We start from the raw sequence: 20,744 nt of genomic DNA, 5'->3' as shown, positions 1-20,744 counted from the left end.
CAGAGGGATCTTGATAAATTGGAGAACTGGGCTATAGATGACGAAATGAAATTCAATAAAAACAAATGTAAGGTGCTACACTTAGGGAAGAAAAACCAAATGCACAAATACAGAATGGGATAACTGGCTTGGCAGCAGCACTGCTGAGAAGGATCTGGGGGTTGCGGTGGATCATAATCTCAACATGAGTCAGTAACTTGATGCTGTTACAAAAAAATAATAATGCAATTTTAGGTTGCATTAACAGAGGCATAGCATGCAAGTCGTGGGAGGTGATAGTACTGCTCTACTAGGCGTTGGTTAGGCCTCAGCCAATATATAGAAAGGATGTGAGAACCTGGAAAGAATCCAGAGGCAAGCAACAAAGATGATCAGATGGATGGAATGCAAGCCATACAAGCAAAGGCTGAAGGAACTAGGTAGGTTTAATTTGGAAAAGAGGCGATTAATGGGGGGACATGATAGTAGTCTTCAAGTACTTGAAAGATTGCCATAAAAAAGATGGAGAAAAGTTGTTCTCTCTTGCCACAGAGGGCAGGACAAGAGGCAATGGGTTCAAACTACAGTATAGCAGATTTAGATTAAATCTCAGGAAAAACTTCCTAACTGTAGGAACAATGGGACAATGGAACAGACTGCCTCGGAAGGTTGTGAAAGTTCCTTCACTGGAGATTTTTCTAAAAGGGGCTGGATAGCCATCTGTTTTGGATGATTTAGATCCAATAAATCCTGCATCTTGGCAGGGAGTTAAACTAATTGACCCTTGTGGTCCCTTCTAAACCCTATGGTTCTTTGATTCTATAACTACTTTTTTTTTTATTAAGAGTAATGAAGTAATCTTAACATTACATACTCAAGCTACATAAATATGCTTTCCTAGTACAAGTAATATGGCCTGGAGGATCAAGTACTTGACTAGGACTCTAGAGGACCTGAGTTCTAGTTCTATCTCTGCTATTACTAACCTGGGCCAATTACTCTGTGCCTCAGTTTCCATATATCAATGTCCTTCGTAAAGCACTTTGAGATCTACTGATGAAAACCATTATGTAAGAGACAGTTGTTACTTGTCAGTTTTAAACCATAGTAATTTGTTGATGCTTTTCTAATTAACTTTTTTTTTAAAGTGTGGGGGGGAATATTTTTAAATCAAACAGCATAACTGTGAAAGAATAACTAAGAATGTATAACAGCTGACTTCAGTAAAAACCAAAGGATTTAAAATGAGGTAAAAGAAAACTACTGAAAATTCACACATCTGAGTATGGATCTGAATATTAGTACTAGAGGTCACAACATCATAAGGATGTTTGACACTTCTTCTAGAACTGGCACAAAGTTTATTTTTGTAATGGATCACTTTATCAAAAAAAAGGAGGGGGTGCAGGAAGAAGGGAGAACACCCAGAATATTGTGTCTTTGGATGTATCCTACTCTTTTGACAAGAGCACTGGTTTTCAGGCTGTGAAATTGTCAAAAGTTAAATAGAAATAGCTTTGTGTTGTTAATAACCATATTTGTTATGTCTAACTTCCTCCAGCAGTATACTGTGGTTCAGAGACATGCTGGTTCTGTGCTGCTTTTTGTTTGATGTTGGGGGTAAAGGGAAAAGTGGTCCTGGGTGTGGAAAGAGGAGTAGAAGACAAGAATAGAATTACTTGCTAGCTTTTTTTAGGAAAGCACCACAACTCTTGATATGGGATAAGGCTGGCTGTCTTGAGTATCATAGCCAAACAAGTAGCTAAACTTTTCTGGTTTTCTGCAGATGGTTGTCTGAGAGAGTGGATTCTGGCTGACTAACTTTTAGTAGTTCCTACTATCAGATGTATAGAATGTTTAGGAACTTCCTAGATAGCTATTGGTCTAGTGCCAGAGAAATGTCTAAATAGCAAAAGAAAGGGAAAGTCAGTTTTCAAAACCTTACTTATATCAGCCTAGACTTATCTGGGCAGTCTGTACCTGTAGAACATGAGGAAATAGGGTTGCTCAGAATTCTTTAAGATGCTGATATTCAGAAAAATTCTGACTATTTTCTAGCTTTCACTTTTAACCTGGTATTTCACAACAAAAAAAGGAATAAATGAGTCTTTTGGGAGATTTGGTATATTTTAAACTTACTTACCGAGACCACAAAAACAAACAAATAATTGAATTATGGAACTCTGATTGCAGAAATGGAAATATAGCTCAACCACATAATTCACACATTTATTCCAAATTTGATGCACTGAATCTTGTTTCCATGATCTGCACAGATGATATCAGTCCCTCTGCTTTTCTTTGTCTGCCACCAGAGCAGAGCATTCTGCAGCAGTCTTGATTGTTTAAACTTCAACAGTTATGGATGTCATGACACACTAATGAATTACAATTCCTTTCTTTAATACTCAGGAGTGTATTTAAAGGAACAGTGTCAGCTTAACATGTTGTGACCTATTTTCTTTTGTTACTGATTATTAGAACTGACTAACTGAGAATTTTTCCAATCCAGTTTACTATCACTGCTTACAGCTACTCTGAAACTGTCTTCATTGTCCAAGCATAGATAAACGTGTTTATTCAGTTTCACTTCAAATGCTACACTATTTGGGTTTCAAAATTGTTTTTGTTGGAATTCTTAATATTGTGAAACATTTCTATTCAAATTTTTATACAGCCTGAGTCTTCTGGTATATTCTGAAATGGGAGGTCAAATTTAAGTTGATAGTGTTGCTGTAATAGTGCAACACTATGTAATCTGTGAGTTTGATGTTCAGCTGTACTGAGCTCACATTCTGCAAAGCTCAGGTGGCAGGGAGCCAAAGATAATTTTACACCAAAGAGCACTGTAATTGGGAAGCTTTGCCCATAACACTTTGCCCAGAGAGCAGGGACTTGGCACCAGGCAGAGAGCATACTTTCAGACCTGTTTTTATTTTAATTGTAATCTTGTCCACCTGCCGCTGACCCTGGCTTTCACCATACCCCTCTTCTGTCTCACAGTATCTGTCATCCTCCTTTCCTCCTCAGGTTCCATATCCTCTTTCTGGTTACCCTTAACCCTCTACAGTTCCTACCATTTCTACGGGTTCCTCTCTTTCCCCCTTCACCCCCTCAGCACAAATCTAAGTCCCACATCCTCCTTACCTCTGGGTAACATTTGCCCCAATCCTAACCCTCCCTGCCATCCCACCTTCTCCACCTCTGCCATCAGCTCTGCACTTCTTGTGCCACTATTCTTAACCTCACACCACCCCCTCCTTCCACTTGTTCTTGCTGTCTCTGGAACACCCACTCCATCTCTAGTACTTTGTATCTGACTCCCTCCAGTTCTTGGCTCTTGCAGAGATCTGGATCCCTTCATCTGACACTGCCTCTGCAGCTGCCCTCTCTTATGGAGACTTCTCCTGTCATACTCCTCATCCTAGATCCGACCATGGTGGTGCTATTGGGCTTTTCCCCTCTCTTTCCTGCCATTTCTAACGTCTCCGCCTTCCCACTTTTGAAAGCACAGCATCCAACTCTTCTCTCCTTCCATGCTGCTGCTATCTACTGTTCCCCCAACTCCTCCTCCTCAGCCTTCCTTTCTGCTTGTGACTCCTGTCACTTGCTCTTCCTCTCTTCACAGTCGTCCACGCCCATCCTCAGTGATATCAACTTCCATGTTGACGACCATTCGACCCCTAGCCACATGTCTTCTTGCCCTCATCTTTTCATTTGATCTGCAGCCCTGGTTCGACTCTCCTGCTCATCGAAAGGGTAATTCACTTGACTTGGTCTTCACAAAGCACTGCTCTCTCTCTAATCTCTGTTGCTGAGTTCCCCCTCTCCAACCATCACTTGGGTCTCTTTCAATATTTCCCAGCAGTCCCTACCCCTCGCCTTGTCACTCGGCCTTTCCATGACTTCCAGTCCATCAGTGTTGACTTATTCTGCTCTCTTCCCTTTCTTCCATTGATTTGGTTGTTGATTTTCTTCATGCTTCATTCTTCTTCATCCTCAACTCTTTTGCCCCTCTCTTCCAGCACAAGGTCCACCCTGACAACTCCCAGCCGTGGGTCACCCTCAACATTCACTTCCTCCATCTCTGCTCTCTTATGTGGAGCGTCTCTGGCTCAAATCCTGTGACCAGACTTTCTCCCTAACAAATTTATTCTCTCCTCCTTCAGTTCTTCCATGTTAAACAACTCTATTTCTCCAACTTAATTGAATCCCATGTCTGTAATCCCAGTGGTCTATTTCCCATGCTCCTCATACCCTCCATGGCTCTTTCTACATAGTATCATGCCAGTTTTCCTCCAAGAGAAAACTGAAAATATTATGTGACTTTCCCCCTCCGCTTGACTTGCCTTCTCTTTCCCCTTCCCCTCCTACAACTTTCTGCTCCATCTCCCATCACAGATGCAGACATTTCTCAGCTGCTCTCCTCCACTTGCCCCATCTCATTTCCTGATCTCTCTCATACCCACTCTCATCTCCTTTACTTTTCTCCTTAAGCTCCACTTTCCTCTGTCTCTTTCTTCTTTTTCACTAAGAGGGTGGTGAAACACTGGAATGCGTTACCTAGGGAGGTGGTAGAATCTCCTTCCTTAGAGGTTTTTAAGGTCAGGCTTGACAAAGCCCTGGCTGGGATGATTTAACTGGGACTTGGTCCTGCTTTGAGCAGGGGGTTGGACTAGATGACCTTCTGGGGTCCCTTCCAACCCTGATATTCTATGATTCTATGATTCTATGATTCTCACAATACAAGCGTGCACAAGTCTCGCCCACTCCGAAAACCTAAGCCTACTACTTCCAATTCCCCTTCTAGCTTTCATTTCTAAGATCACTGAATGCACTGTCTGGAGTTCCTATCTTCCAAGTCTATCCTAGACCCTCTCCAATCTGGCTTCTGCCTCTGGCACTCCACTGAAATCACTCACACAACGTCTTTTATGGCCTCTTCTGAGCTTTGGCTAGGAATGAGTACTCCTTCCTCATTCTCCTTGGCCTGCCAGCGGCTTTCAACATGGTCAGCCGTACTGTTTATCTTGAAACCTTGTCCTCCCTTGGTTTCTATAACTCTCATTCTCCTTTTGTTTCTCTGATCACTTTTTCAGTATCCTCATCCTCCTTCCAACTTTCGGGAGGGAGTGGGATCTACAGGGCTCTTTTTTTTCCAGATACCTTGGTCCCCTGGTCTTCTCCCTCTACACTTCATCTCTGGGTAATGTCATCTGTAAACAAAATTTTTTAGTGCTGCTGACTCACAGATCTACCTCTCTACTCCAGACCTGTCTTTCTGTCCAAATTAAAACTTTACCTGTCTCAGACATCTCCTTTATGGATGTCTAGCTGTCGACTCAAGCTCAACGTGGCTAAAACAGAGCTGCTAATCTTACCCTCCAATCCTTCCCACTACCTCCCCTTTCTCAATCATTATGGAAAACACTCCCAGTCAGCTTGTCACCAAGTCCCATAAACAGGGCATCATCTGACTCAGACCTCTGTAGGTCCACACATCAAGGCTACATCTATCTAAATCTTGCAGGTTCTTTCTGTATAACATATCTAAGATATGACCTTTCCTTTCACAGTGCGGCAACATCCTTTTCTCTAGCTTTGACAAATGCAATCTTGTCCCACTCATATCCATTTAGAATGCTGCTGCAAAGATCGTTCTCCTAGCCTGCCCTTTTGACCACATCACCTCTCTCTTAATCCCTTCTCTGTCTCTCCTTTTCTGTTGCATCAAACATAGCTACTTGTCTTCATTTTTAAGGTCCTTCATAACCTATCATTTCTCATTCACTATCAAGATGTAGACTCCTGCCTCCAATCAGCCTATGATGCCATCCTCCATTCCCACTTGTTAAACTTTCAAATATGAACTTCATTTCTTCTATGCTGCCCTTCACACTTGGGAGGACCTCGCTGTCGACATCCACAAAGCTACTTCATCATCATCCTTAAAAATCTCCTTAAAACTCTCTTTTGCGATGATGTCTACAAAAGCTTGACAAAGATTAGGTGTGTATTAGTGCACCAGCAGCCTATCATGTTGTCCAATACCATCTCATTGTTTCTTGTACTTTCGGTCTGTTCCATCTATTGTCTCATCTTATACTTAGATTGTAAGGTCTCTTTTTGGGGACAAGGACAGCCTAGTGCAATGGGGCCCTGGTTCATGACTGGAATTCTTAGATACTAAGATAATACAAATAGCCCACCTTTCTGCCTCCCTGACCATGGGCTTGCTGGGAGCTGAGCTGGATGCTCTAAATGTATGCCCAGGACTGGAACCACAATCACTGAAGGAAAATAGTGTGTTCTTGCCTTGTCTCTTCCTTTGACACCCTGTGAAGGAGGGAGCTGGTGGTGCAAAGTTGTGCTACCATATGCTTTTGTTGCATAGCTTCTCCCATTTTTTTACTAATGGTTAATGACTCCACCAGTGGAATTCAGAAGCTGTTCAGTGTTGTTGCTGGAGACTCCAGGACTAAGCTCCACCCTTCAGCTCAGACCACCAGATTTTCTCTCTTTAGTGTTGCAAAAAGTTGGTGGTTCAGTTTCTCCCAGCCATTTTGCCTGGCCTTTTATTTTTGTTTTTGTGCAGTTGCAACTTGTAATCTTCCTCCCCCTACTTCCCACCCAAGACCAGGTAAATAGCAGCGTAGTGGTTTCAACCACCTGGATCTGCCAATGCGGCGCCTCCCTGCCAGACTCTGCCCTTTCTCAGGCCTGATATGAGCTGTCCTGCAAACACCTGTCTGAATTCTAAGTGGGGTTCCCTATGTGAGGCAGCATTTACAGACTCTACAGAGGGTGAATTATGCCCTGCCTGTTCCTAGCTACCTGACCCTCACACTGCCAGGGTATGGGGCTCAGAGGTGGACTGGTATGTTGGGTCCCCACCCTGACTTGAGGAGCCACAACTCCAACACAGAAAAGCCCAGTCCAGAGTTACTGAGCTTTCAGGGAGAGAGTCTAAGGATGAGGAGAAAGCTATTGGGCTTGCTCAGGGAGTAAGTCCCACAACAGACTTGGGGTTGGAAGGGAAAACTCCCTGGAAGGATCCAAGTAGTCTTCTCCCTGCCCCACCCACACATTGACATGGGGCCTCAGCTCCCTGGGGAAAGAAATAGAGCTTCTGTATATTCCCTTTCCCGTTCCTCCCATTGAGCGTTAGGGGAGTCTTGTGACACTCATGTAAATTCTGCAAATCCCAAAGACTCCAGGTTTCAGAAAAACAAAAGTGAGTGTGTCCTTTGCAAGGCAGTAATTAGTATTTTTAATGAATAAGTGGGGTGAAAATCAGGTGTTTAACCCTTCTTTTGCCTTCTCCCCTGGAGGGAGTGTTTGCTGGTGTTTTTTCTCCTACATCAAGTCTCTGAGTGCTCTGTATCATGCTCCATGTCTGTCCTCCACCCTGCAGAGAAACCTGGCCCTGTGCAGCCCTGCCTCAGGTTGCAGTTAATGCAAATTGTACCAGTGGCTTTCAGCCCAAGGATGCTCACTGTGCCAGGGAAAGGGGCTGATATTTGAGGCAGCAGTGGAATGGGAGTTGTGTCTTCTGATCATCAGCCATAAACCTCTGCTCTGCCAGGGAAAGGGATCTCTCTTTCCACCCCTCCCCAGCTCCACAAGGTGGCTCCACATTAAAGTTGTAGAGGCACTTCAGGCAGTCTGTAACCAGAACACAAGCACATGACGATTCTACACCCCACAAAGGTGCACATTCATGGGATTACTGAGGCGTACATGAGAAATCCCTCCCCATGTTCAAAATAATTCAGATTTACTGAGTAAAGCCCTGAGTGGTACTAAATTGCTCCTGCAATACTTAATTGGGTGCTAATTAAGCCTGGGGGAGCAGGTTGGCAGCCTTTCAGGCTTCCAGGAACATCCAGCAAGTTACTTCCACAATCCAGTACGTTTACCAGTACTCCTCTTCTGTTGTGTGGGCTCTATGCCAAGATGAATAGCGTACTACCTTCGCCCTGTAAACAGCCAGGTAGATATTACCATATCTGAGGTAGAAGCGAAACTCAAACAGCTTAATGGGACTAAATCGGGGGGCCCAGATAATCTTCATCCAAGAATATTAAAGGAATTGGCACCTGAAATTGCAAGCCCATTAGCAAGAATTTTTAATGAATCTGTAAACTCAGGAGTTGTACCAAATGATTGGAGAATTGCTAATATAGTTCCTATTTTTAAGAAAGGGAAAAAAAGTGATCCGGGTAACTACAGGCCAGTTAGTTTGACGTCTATAGTATGCAAGGTCCTGGAAAAAATTTTCAAGGAGAAATTAGTTAAGGACATTGAAGTCAATGGTAAATGGGACAAAATGCAACATGGTTTTACAAAAGGTAGATTGTGCCAAACCAACCTGATCTCCTTCTTTGAGAAAGTAACAGATTTTTTAGACAAAGGAAACGCAGTGGATCTAATTTACCTAGATTTCAGTAAGGCGTTTGATACCGTGCCACATGGGGAAATATTAGTTAAATTGGAAAAGATGGGGATCAATATGAACATCAAAAGGTGGATAAGGAATTGGTTAAAGGGGAGACTACAACGGGTCCTACTGAAAGGCGAACTGTCAGGCTGGAGGGAGGTTACCAGTGGAGTTCCTCAGGGATCGGTTTTGGGACCAATCTTATTTAATCTTTTTGTTACTGACCTTGGCACAAAAAGTGGGAGTGTGCTAATAAAGTTTGCAGATGATACAAAGCTGGGAGGTATTGCCAATTCAGAGAAGGATCGGGATATTATACAGGAGGATCTGAATGACCTTGTAAATTGGAGTAATAGTAATAGGATGAAATTTAATAGTGAGAAGTGTAAGGTTATGCATTTAGGGAGTAATAACAAGAATTTTAGCTATAAGTTGGGGACGCATCAATTAGAAGTAACGGAAGAGGAGAAGGACCTTGGAGTATTGGTTGATCATAGGATGACTATGAGCTGCCAATGTGATATGGCTGTGAAAAAAGTTAATGCGGTTTTGGGATGCATCAGGAGAGGCATTTCCAGTAGGGATAAGGTTTTAATACTATTATACAAGGCACTGGTGAGACCTCACCTGGAATACTGTGCGCAGTTCTGGTCTCCCATGTTTAAAAAGGATGAATTCAAACTGGAGCAGGTACAGAGAAGGACTACTAGGATGATCCGAGGAATGGAATACTTATCTTATGAAAGGAGACTTAAGGAGCTTGGCTTGTTTAGCCTAACTAAAAAAAGGTTGAGGGGAGATATGATTGCTCTCTATAAATATATCAGAGGCATAAATACAGGAGAGGGAGAAGAATTATTTAAGCTCAGCACCAATGTGGACACAAGAACAAATGGGTATAAACTGGCCACCAGGAAGTTTAGACTTGAAATTAGACGAAGGTTTCTAACCATCAGAGGAGTGAAGTTTTGGAATAGCCTTCCAAGGGAAGCAGTGGGGGCAAAAGATCTGTCTGGCTTTAAGATTCTACTCGATAAGTTTATGGAGGAGATGGGATAATGGGATTTTGGTAATTAATTGATCTTTAAACATTCAGGGTAAATAGGCCTAATCCCCTGAGATGGGATATTAGATGGATGGGATCTGAGTTACCCAGGAAAGAATTTTTGGTAGTATCTGGCTGGTGAATCTTGCTCATATGCTCAGGGTTTAGCTGATCGCCATATTTGGGGTCAAGAAGGAATTTTCCTCCAGGGCAGATTGGAAGAGGCCCTGGAGGTTTTTCGCCTTCCTCTGTAGCATGGGGCACGGGTCACTTGAGGGAGGCTTCTCTGCTCCTTGAAGTCTTTAAACCACGATTTGAGGACTTCAATAGCTCAGACATAGGTGAGGTTTTTCATAGGAGTGGGTGGGTGAGATTCAGTGGCCTGCGTTGTGCAGGAGGTCGGACTAGATGATCAGAATGGTCCCTTCTGATCTTAGTATCTATGAATCTATAAGAAGTACCACTCATACATTATGTAAACATAACATCAAAACAACAAAGCCACAACAACAAAACCAAACACCAACAGCAACAACAAACCCCCAAAGCAACCTACAAGACTTTCTCAGAACAGAAAGGCAGTGGCTTGCAAACTCATTAATATTAATAAAATAGCTTCCCTTTTAAGCATTATTAGAGATGTTGTTTTCTATTGATGCCTCTTCTGAGAGTATCTTAAGATCAAAACGAGGACATCTAATTAAACCAAATATTAAACTAAAATATTAATATAAATGCAAATAAATTTCATAAATGTTGGGAGCCTATGGTTGGTGCAGCAGTAGTGCCACCAGTGAAAGACATAGTCACAACTTCAGACGGGTACTTCTTTCCAAAAGACGCCATAGACCATAAGAGTGATGACAGACTGCCCAGTAATTTCAAAGCCTCACATATACCAAACATTTTTCATATATTTAGTAAGGAAAGCCAATTTCATGGCAAACAAGTGATTTATCTAGGGGTCTGATCCTTGATTGGAGTGAGATGTCTCAGGTTAAGAACATAAGAATGGTCATAGCGAGTCAAACCAAACGTCCATCTAGCCCAGTATCCTGTCTTCTGCAGTGGCCAATGCCAGGTGCTTTAGAGGGAATGAACAGAACAGGTTATGAAGTGATCCATCCCCTGTTGCCCATTCCCATCTTCTAACAACAGAGGATAGGGACACCATCCCTGCCCATCCTGGCAATGGATTCTAACTTGGTGGTTATAAGGAAGCCATGTTTTACCAATGTATAGCCATCACTCATCCTAAACTGATATTTTGTGCATACAGACTTACAGATGAGGCACTATTGGAAGAAACATTAAATAAATTAGTAGCTGAGACTGTAGAGAGGCCGCAACCCTCACTATCAAAGTCAGCACAGCAATCTCTTGGTTACTGCCAACATCAAGGGTATCCAAGAAGGGACCATTATCCTTTCAGAAGGAAAAATCTGGAGCAAAAGCTCCCAAAGAAACCTAGATAGATTTTCCTCCAAAACAACAAAATCCTCAGCATGACAAAGAGAAAAAGAGTATTTGTGTGCAAGAGCTCACAATTCTTGTACAAAAGACTCTTCCTTCAGACCCACCTTCTACACCCAGAGTTTTAAGTGGCTGGTAATAATCACAGCAAGGAATAGGTTGCATGTTACACACCTATACCCAGGCATAAACATGCCAATCAATCAGTACTCTGTCCAGAGAAACAGACCCATTCATAACTGGAAGGCTGCTGGAAAGGATTCATAGCTACCAGTTCTTCAAAATAAAGAAAAGACTTTGTTCCCAATGCAAAGAATTGCTCACCCAACAATGAAACAGACGTGGATGTGGCTGTAATTTTACCATAATGGTAAAGATTTGAGAAGACCCAAAACTTCATTGCATTAATCATTTCCTGAGGAGTCATCCAGTAGCCAATTATTTCTAATGCTTAGGATTGTTGGTGCCATGCATCAGCTTAATCCTGAGTGGGTTTCTCAAAATGAACCTGCAGAAATTTCCTTCTGAGGACAGATTTCAGAGTAGCAGCCGTGTTAGTCTGTATTCGCAAAAAGAAAAGGAGGACTTGTGGCACCTTAGAGCATAACAAATTTATTTCAGCATAAGCTTTCATGAGCTACAGCTCACTTCATCAAATGCATTCAGTGGAAAATACAGTGGGGAGATTTATATACATAGAGAACATGAAACAATGGGTGTTACCATACACACTGTAACCAGAGTGATCACTTAAGGTGAGCTATTACCAGCAGGAGAGCGGGGGCGGGGGGGGGGGAGAGAACCTTTTGTTGTGATAATCAAGGTGGGCCATTTCCAGCAGTTGACAAGAACGTCTGAGGAACAGTGGGGGGTGGAGGGGGGGAATAAACATGGGGAAAGTTTTATTTTGTGTAATGATCCATCCACTCCCAGTCTCTATTCAAGCCTAAGTTAATTGTATCCAGTTTGCAAATTAATTCAAATTCAGCAGTCTCTCATTGGAGTCTGTTTTTGAAGTTTTTTTTGTTGAGGAATAGCTACTCTCAGGTCTGTAATTGAGTGACCAGAGAGATTGAAGTGTTCTCCAACTGGTTTTTGAATGTTATAATTCTTGATGTCTGATTTGTGTCCATTTATTCTTTTATGTAGAGACTGTCAAGTTTGACCAATGTACATGGCAGAGAGACATTGCTGGCACATGATGGTATACATCACATTGGTAAATGTGCACATTAACGAGCCTCTGATAATGTGGCTGATGTGATTAGGCCCTATGATGGTGTCCCCTGAATAGATATGTGGATGCAGTTGGCAACGGGCTTTGTTGCAAGGATAGGTTCCTGGGTTAGTGGTTCTGTTGTGTGGTGTGTGGTTGCTGGTGAGTATTTGCTTCAGGTTGGGGGGCTGTCTGTAAGCAAGGACTGGCCTGTCTCCCAAGATGTGTGAGAGTGATGGGTCGTCCTTCAGGATAGGTTATAGATCATTGATGATGCGTTGGAGAGGTTTTAGTTGGGGGCTGAAGGTGATGGCTAGTGACGTTCTGTTATTTTCTTTGTTGGGCCTGTCCTGTAGTAGGTGACTTCTGGGTACTCTTCTGACTCTGTCAATATGTTTCTTCACTTCAGCAGGTGGGGACTGTAGTTGTAAGAATGCTTGACAGAGATCTTGTAGGTGTTTGTCTCTGTCTGAGGGGTTGGAGCAAATGCGGTTGTATCGTAGAGCTTGGCTGTAGACAATGGATCGTGTGCTGTGGTCTGGATGAAAGCTGGAGGCATGTAGGTAGGAATAGCATCAGTAGGTTTCCAGTATAGGGTGGTGGTTATGTGACCATCACTTATTAGCACTGTAGTGTCCAGAAAGTGGATCTCCTGTGTGGACTGGTCCAGGCTGAGGTTGATGGTGAGATGGAAATTGTTGACATTATGGTGGAATTCCTCAAGGGCTTCTTTTCCATGGGTCCAGATGATGAAGATATCAACGTAGCGCAAGTAGAGTAGGGGCATTAGGGGACGAGAGCTGAGGAAGCATTGTTCTAAGTCGGCCATAAAAATGGTGGCATACTGTGCGGCCATGCAGGTACCCATAGCAGTACCTCTGATTTGAAGTTATACATTGTCCCCAAATATGAAATAGTTATGGGTGAGGACAAAGTCACAAAGTTCAGCCACCAGGTTTGCCGTGACATTATCGGGGATACTGTTCCTGATGGCTTGTAGTCCATCTTTGTGCGGAATGTTGGTATAGAGGGCTTCTACATCCATAGTGGCCAGGATGGTGTTTTCAGGAAGATCACCAATGGATTGTAGTTTCCTCAGGAAGTCAGTGGTGTCTCGAAGATAGCTGGGAGTGCTGGTAGCTTAGGGCCTGAGGAGGGAATCTACGTAGCCAGACAATCCTGCTGTCAGGGTGCCAATGCCTGAGATGATGGGGCGTCCAGGATTCCCAGGTTTATGGATTTTGGGTAGCAGATAGAATACCCCAGGTTAGGGTTCCAGGGGTGTGTGTGTGCGGATTTGTTCTTGTGCTTTTTCAGGGAGTTTCTTGAGCAAATGCTATAGTTTCTTTTGGTAACCCTCAGTGGAATCAGAGGGTAATGGCTTGTAGAAAGTGGTGTTGGAGAGCTGCCTAGCAGCCTCTTGTTCATATTCCGACCTATTCATGATGACGACAGCACCTCCTTTGTCAGCCTTTTTGATTATGATGTAAGAGTTGTTTCTGAGGCTGTGGATGGCATTGTGTAATTAGGTGTCATTCTCAGATCACACCCGAATGTCCCTTTGTGGGTAGGTAAGTACAAACATGTTGAAAAACCAGTTTTCACTTGACATTTTCATTCTTGGAAGACAAACTTCCAAAATCTCCTTTAGTTGGTTTTGACATCTCTATCAGGATGCGTGTGTGTGGGTTTTTGGGTTTTTTTTGTTTTTGTTTTTCAAAAAGCACCCCACAAACATGGCTATATAGGACTGAACCAGTGCTCCATCAAATCCAGTGTCCTGTCTGACAGTGGCCAGTATCAACTGTATCAGCAAAAGATGAAAGAAACCCCTCAATTACAGGACTCACAGAGGAAGTCTTCTTTTACCTGCCATTAGAGGTTGGCTTTTGACTGAGGCATGAGTTTATAACCTTTCCAAAACCAGGGAGTAACCAGAAGTCAAAGTTTCTCTATGGCAATGGACAGAAAATAATCTGTCTTTCAAGATGGTCCATATAAAGGGTATAGAAAGAAGGGAAAGGAAGAGTTGAAGTCCTCTTCCTAGTCCTTCATTATCCCAGAAGGCATTTTGGACTTGCTAGATATTTAAGAATCCCACATTGTGTCTGCAGAAAACACCAGATCGCTTGAAGCAAGGACTTAGACCAGGAACGCCTACAGTTAACAGCCTGGGCACCAAAACAGAAGTTTTCATCATGGATTCTCCATTAACCTTTGCTACAGTTTGGTAGCCATATAGAACTCAAACAGGATATTTCATTCATTGATCTGGTCAAATGTATGTTTCTGATGCAAGGGGAAACATAGATTCACAGATTCCAAGGCCAGAATCATGTGATCATCTCATATCTGATGTCCTGTATAACACACACCACAGAACTTCCCCAAAATAATTCCTAGAGCATATCTCTGAGAAAGCTCTTTTGGGGCAAGGACTGTCTCTGTTTGTGCAGTGCCCAGCACAATGGGGTCAGGACCTCTATATGCTGTTGTAATACAAATATAATAATCATAAAGTGCTAGTGGTCTCAGCTAGACAAAAGTTTCTCCAGGACATTTAGTTGGAACCTTACAACCAAGCACTGTAGCAACATGGCTACGTGCTACTGGGCTGGTTCCCACATAACTCCTTAGTTATAAAACACTACATGGGGGGAGGGATAGGGATTTTCATTCCTGCCTGTTGTTATACTATAATTAACTCTGGTTATCCTTTCCCTCATCCCCCAACTTCTGTGATTCACTGTTCTCTACGTCTCATTAGTAATAAATCAGGAGAAAAGCTGTGCAACAGAATGAGAAATTTCTTACCAGATAATTTTTCTGTTAGCAGCTTCTCTCCAAATTTAACCCACCTTGACAGTCTGGTAAATGACCAGAATATAAATTGAAAATTTTCTCTAAAGTGAGACTTGTCTTAAGGTTAATTTAATACATTATCTCAAGCTGTCTTAATGCTAATAATGGGTTGCTGGATTGTTGCTACAACTGTAGAACTCTTTTGGTGGCCCAAGCTGAAGACGGAGCTTAGTCCTGAAGCTTCCAACAACCGCACTGGACTGTCTCCGAATTGCATAGGTGGGAGGCAGTAGCCCATTAGTAATGAATTTGGAGAGAAGCTGGTAACAGAAAATTGTCGGGTAAGAAATTTCTCTTTCCCTAGAAGTTCTAAGTCCACTTTTCTCCACTTGAGGTGGTGCAGATGGGACTAATCAAAGTCTGAGGATCTTGTCCTTTGTGATCTTGACTTTTCAGAAGTGCTTCAGCTATGCCAAGGAGGGTTTTATCATATAGTTTTAATAAGAAATGTATAACTATATAAATGTAAAACAGAAGTTAATGGTGATGAAACTTGCCACAAAATAAAAGCAGTTTGCCTGTGTAAAAGGTCGAGTATTTCCAGAAGGCTAACTTGTTATAGGACTCTTTTTTTTTATTTTTTCTTAAATTTTGATTTAAGATGTTAGGGGGATAGGACTTTGTCTGTGTCTAAGGGAAATATTCCTGAAGTATAACATGTTCATGTGAATACTTTCTTGTGGCTTATTTTTATTTGTTCTTTTACAGGGTCTAAGAGATACTGCTCACTACCGAATTCTTATTAACCGAGCCAACAGCTTTGGCAAGACTACAGCTTACATTCCTGAGGAGGAGATAACAATTATTACAGGATTAGAGGTAGTATCTTTGTTTGTAAGAGTGAAATCCTTTTTAATTTTAAATAGTTTATTATCCTTTTGTAATCAAAAAGGTCTTTGACCTACTCAATATAGACTAAATAGGTAAACATTCTGCAATGGTAGAGAAAGGTCATAGGAAAAGCAGATATGCAAATGTTACATAAATTGTACAGGTGCAAATGGAATGATTTTGCTATACTTTTTGTATATATATCTTAAGTGGATATAGAATGCTAATAATCTTATTTAGGTGCTGCCTACTTTCATCTTCCTAGGATCCAGTTGTTTGACCTTGGAATTTTCTAAAATATCAATTTGGTGTCTGTTGTGAATAGACTGTTGCAAAAGATGGGCTTTATTTCTGGATTTCACTGACTTAGTCCAATTTGGACAAATCACTTAGTCTTCTTATCTCTAACTACCTGACCGAAGTGAGGCTTATTTGTAAAAGTGCTTTGACCTCTTGAAAAACTAAAATATATACAGTGTCCTTGTACATGCTTTTCTCAGTTTTAACTTCATGGAGTTTGTGCCACAGAAACAATTACTAACAGCTATTCAAGAGTTTTTTAAAAAAATTAATCTTAATAGCTACAGTACAGTTAAACCACCAAGCCTTTTTCAGTAATGTTGGTGTTACCAATTAATTTGTAAAATTCTTTCTGCAGATACACAATCCTGATCTGACAGCTTACTTCAGTAGATATGATGGATCTAAATACATTATGCAACCATGGTTGAGAAAAATCTACCCTCATGACTGAAGTATTTAACATTATATGTAAATTGTGCATGTGATGTACAACTGCACAGTGTATTCCTTTTTTAAACTGGGACAAATGGAAACTAGGGTAAAACTGATTTGTAAATTATTTCATTAACGAAATAAAATTGAACTCTATATGAAACATATGTTAATGGCGTATTTTGATGTGTATGTTAATGGCTTATTTCAGTTCCATTACATATTCAGTGATGCATTATGTTGAGGTTACTAAAGTAAAATATTTTCTCTCTGTCTATATATATATATATATATAGACAAAATCAGAATATTGTGAATTGAGGACAATGAATAATTTAGTTCTCACTAGCTTGAGATGAAAGCTTTAAATATAGCTGCATTGCAACTAGCAGCACCAAACATTCTGCACATCAAATATTTTAGCTTTTTGTGCAAGCTAAATAGTCTAGCATGCAACGTTTCTTCAAAAGTAATATATTCACAATAGTTGAAGGGCACTGATCTAGATGGAGGCCAACTGGGACTAAATGTTAACAAGTTCTTGTGGATACTTGCAGTAAGTAAATCTGTAATGTGAATATCTACTTTTTTGAAGGAGTGTACACTGAGCTATTTATCTTTGCTTAATATGCTTAGACCAACTCTTAGGACACAAATTAGTATCTAAGGAACCTGATATTTAATCAGTCTTTCTCCAGGTGTAAGAGAGAAAATAAATGTGCTGGAGGCCTTTTTACTTTAGCATACAAAAAAGCTGTATATATGAGCTTCCTACTGGTGTCCTGCCCAATTCTACCTTGTGTAAATAAGGGTGTAGAAAGGGGAGGAATACTAGTGATGGCATGAAGTATGTATAAAGCCTTTGAGCCTTCCTCTCCTCTCATGGAAACTGCCAATGATTTCAGTGTAGCTTGGGTGTCCACCTTCAATTTGTTTGAAAAACCACGGTAACACTATTTGTGTGTCTTCAGGTAGTTCTGAGAACAATCCGGTCTTATTTTTTTGAGGGGGAAGGGGTCGGACAACTAATGTTATAACTAGTTTTTCCTGATCATTTATAGAGGAAAATGCAGGTCTGAATAAATTTGTACTTTGAAGTACATAAATTTATTCCAAGATTTGTCAGAGACAAATAAGAAAAATGCTTTAACATGCGTTTAGATAAGTTTGTTTTTCCTCTTTTCTCTTCCCTTTATCTCAAAAATAGCAAATACTTTTGAAGAAGCATAAATAGTGGCACTTTGGATTCTCTGCTGCACAGTGAGTGTGTCTGAGGAATTGGATGGGTGACTGTCTATTTGGCCTTCCCACTCTTTCATTTCCTCCTCTCTGATTAGCAGCGGTTTTCCCAGTGACTGGCCAAACAGTCGACAGACCTCTTGAGCTTTTCGACGTGTGTTCCCAACAGCAGCAAGACATACTTGACGCCTGGAAGATAAAAAGCAAGGTAGCTTAGCTGATCCAACTTTAGCACAGAAACTCCTGCCAAATCATTATTTTTTGTGACTATAGACGCAAGGCACTTCTACTTCCCCACTCATATGCTTGATAGTTAAAATTGGGGAGCATGTGGAGGAGGAAGCTTGTAAGGAAAAACTCCAGTGTGCTAACAAACTCATGGCTAGATATTTAGAAAACATATTACTCACAACCACACCTCTGTGGCAATTTCAACATTTTTTTAAGCAGTGGATGACTGAGCTTGTTTCTTGGACGTAGCCATGGCCATCTGAAGAGTGTAAACTTCAGATGAGATGGAGAAGGGTTTTTTTGGTGGTATCAATAGGAAAAGCAGGCTTTTGAATGCTCTTTTAGTTCATCTCAATGTGAATTGAAAAACTAGGGGAAGAGGAACAGATAAATGCAGTTAATCTCCCCAGGCACCTTCCTTCATCAACCAATGAATGCTTGTCTCATGTCCTTCATGGCAAATTAACTCTCCCTCTATGGCTGGGGTGCTGTGGGAGGATGTTTTGATGTTAGAAAGCTTTTCTTTCTCCTCAAAGTAATTGAAATGTAGTTTCTTTAGAAAAGTGTATTTCAAAGTTTGTTGTCAGCAGCTAAGAGGACAGCAGCAGCACTTGGGGAAGTGAATGGAGCCCTTTAAATGCTTGGTTTCAAAGTAGCAGCCGTGTTAGTCTGTATTCGCAAAAAGAAAAGGAGTACTTGTGGCACCTTAGAGACTAACAAATTTATTTGAGCATAAGCTTTTGTGAGCTACAGCTCACTTCATCGGATGCATTTAAATGCTTGTACCTTCCCAGACAAATCCCAAACTAAAATTAATTTGCTTTGATTTAACCCCATTGAAAAACCAGATATGCTGACTGAGCACATTAAAGCAGATTGTTTTTCCTATTGAAATCATGGAAAAGCTTGTTACCTCCTGCCTTTATACAAGGACACTGCAGCCTCCATGAAAGATTAAGCTTTACTATTTGCAAGCTAAATGGAACTGGATTTATAAAAACTGTATAATCTTTTTAAAAAGAAAAGGAGTACTTGTGGCACCTTAGAGACTAACAAATTTATTAGAGCATAAGCTTTCGTGAGCTACAGCTCACTTCATCGGATACATCCGATGAAGTGAGCTGTAGCTCACGAAACCTTATGCTCTAATAAATTTGTTAGTCTCTAAGGTGCCACAAGTACTCCTTTTCTTTTTGCGAATACAGACTAACACGGCTGCTACTCTGAAATCTTTTTAAAGTTTCTTGAATTTTCCTTTAAGTATAAGGCAGGAGTGGTCAACAGGGAGACTATCATTGCTTCCCATTTAAAACTGTGTGGATTATGTATTATGTAAATGCTTCCTGAGGCTGTGCATTTCTGTGGAGAGGAGAGGGAGAACTTACCGAAGGGTGTCTATAGCTTCTGCTGTATGGTAGAAGTGAGGTGGACTGATGATAACAGAACTACCCAGTTTCTCAACGAGTAAGTTGCAAATGTTCTGCATTTTTCCAAAATCACTAAATGTAATGCAGACCTGTAAGTAAACATAAGTGGATTAGAAAAGTGACTTTCCTTTCAATGACTTAATTACAAGGGCAAATTGCAAACCTGATCTGTAAGAACAACTAAGGGTATTAGTCCTATACCTCCACTACTACTTGCCTTGAAGATGCCTGTTAATGATCATTGTTTTGCAGCAGAATGAAAATAATGGATTCAGAATATGCTCTTTGTGAAGAACTCTAGGATTTTTGGTATATTAGCAATTTGGAGAAAGAAAACATGCCCTTAAGATGTCACGAGCCATGTGTCTCTAATTATTACATTTTGAAAACCGCTTAGGCAAGTACAAATGCCAGATACTACTTCATGAGTGATTATTCAGAAAACTAGGCAAATGGGGTGAAGAGGATATGCAGGAAGGAAAAATGCAGTGTAATTCTAGGCACTCTTACATGCACTTACAAGAAGACTAAACTTAACATTTAGTGACTAATATTTTAGTCATATTAAATGTTAAGGTTAAAAGCCAAGAAATATAACTTTTATATAAATCTGTGTTCCCCTGCTCCTCCCATCCAAAAAATAGTTACGGCTGAGAGTATATCTCAGTAATTTAAGGGTAAAAATAAAAATTACAGGAATGTTGTAATTATCCCAAAACCAAGCATTAAAACTCTGGGAATTTGAGTTACATTTAAAAAGTCAAAACATGTTAAGAAGTGCACAGTTAAAACACTAAAACAACCTTAGCAACCTTAAGACACCAAAACAACCCTGTAGTGATGTCATGGAAAAACTATATAATCATGATTCAAGCATTTTAGTGTTTAGGGTTCATGGTTAGATTTAACTGATTTTTAAAGACATGATTTTTTTTCTCATATTTCTCCCCCACTTTGTCATCACTACAGGATAAAACGTTTTGTTTTCAAGTAACTGATGTATACTCTTAACTCTGTTGTAACATAGCTTTTTGTCTGGGAATTTCCTTAGTCTTTTTTTAAAACTATTAGTTTCATACAAACACTAAACAAGAAACACAAAGAGAATGGTACCATGCAATATATCTTATGATATGGTATGCACTATCAACCTTAAATAATTCACTTAAGGGCAGATTTATTGGTACACCAAAACCATGCAGTTCAACAGGGTTTACAGCTACTTTACATTTGCACGACTCTGGGAAGCATCCAAAAGGCATACTG

General features: G+C 40.9%; 2 protein-coding genes across 6 annotated transcripts in view; one reads left to right on the top strand and one right to left on the bottom strand.

Moving 5' to 3' along the window:
- Positions 1–16,744, top strand: part of LOC119853821 (F-box only protein 21-like) — a 27,266-nt gene extending 10,522 nt beyond the window's left edge. For all 5 annotated transcript variants that reach the window (XM_038397323.2, XM_038397322.2, XM_038397324.2 and 2 more), the window contains exons 6-7: positions 15,724–15,834; positions 16,505–16,744. In XM_038397323.2, the coding sequence (XP_038253251.1) occupies positions 15,724–15,834; positions 16,505–16,600 (207 nt within the window). In that variant the 3' untranslated portion in view covers positions 16,601–16,744. The remainder of the gene's footprint in view (positions 1–15,723; positions 15,835–16,504) is intronic.
- IRAK1BP1 (interleukin 1 receptor associated kinase 1 binding protein 1) overlaps positions 16,412–20,744 on the bottom strand; it is a 27,266-nt gene continuing 22,933 nt past the window's right edge. Inside the window, exons 3-4 of the mRNA XM_038397320.2 lie at positions 19,437–19,567; positions 16,412–18,009 (exon numbers count right to left, since the gene is read on the bottom strand). Coding sequence (XP_038253248.1) covers positions 17,739–18,009; positions 19,437–19,567 — 402 coding nt within the window. The 3' untranslated portion in view covers positions 16,412–17,738. The remainder of the gene's footprint in view (positions 18,010–19,436; positions 19,568–20,744) is intronic.

This window comes from Dermochelys coriacea, chromosome 3 (assembly GCF_009764565.3).
Source record: "Dermochelys coriacea isolate rDerCor1 chromosome 3, rDerCor1.pri.v4, whole genome shotgun sequence".
Lineage (NCBI taxonomy): Eukaryota > Metazoa > Chordata > Testudines > Dermochelyidae > Dermochelys > Dermochelys coriacea.
This window is presented reverse-complemented; position numbering and strand designations above follow the sequence as displayed.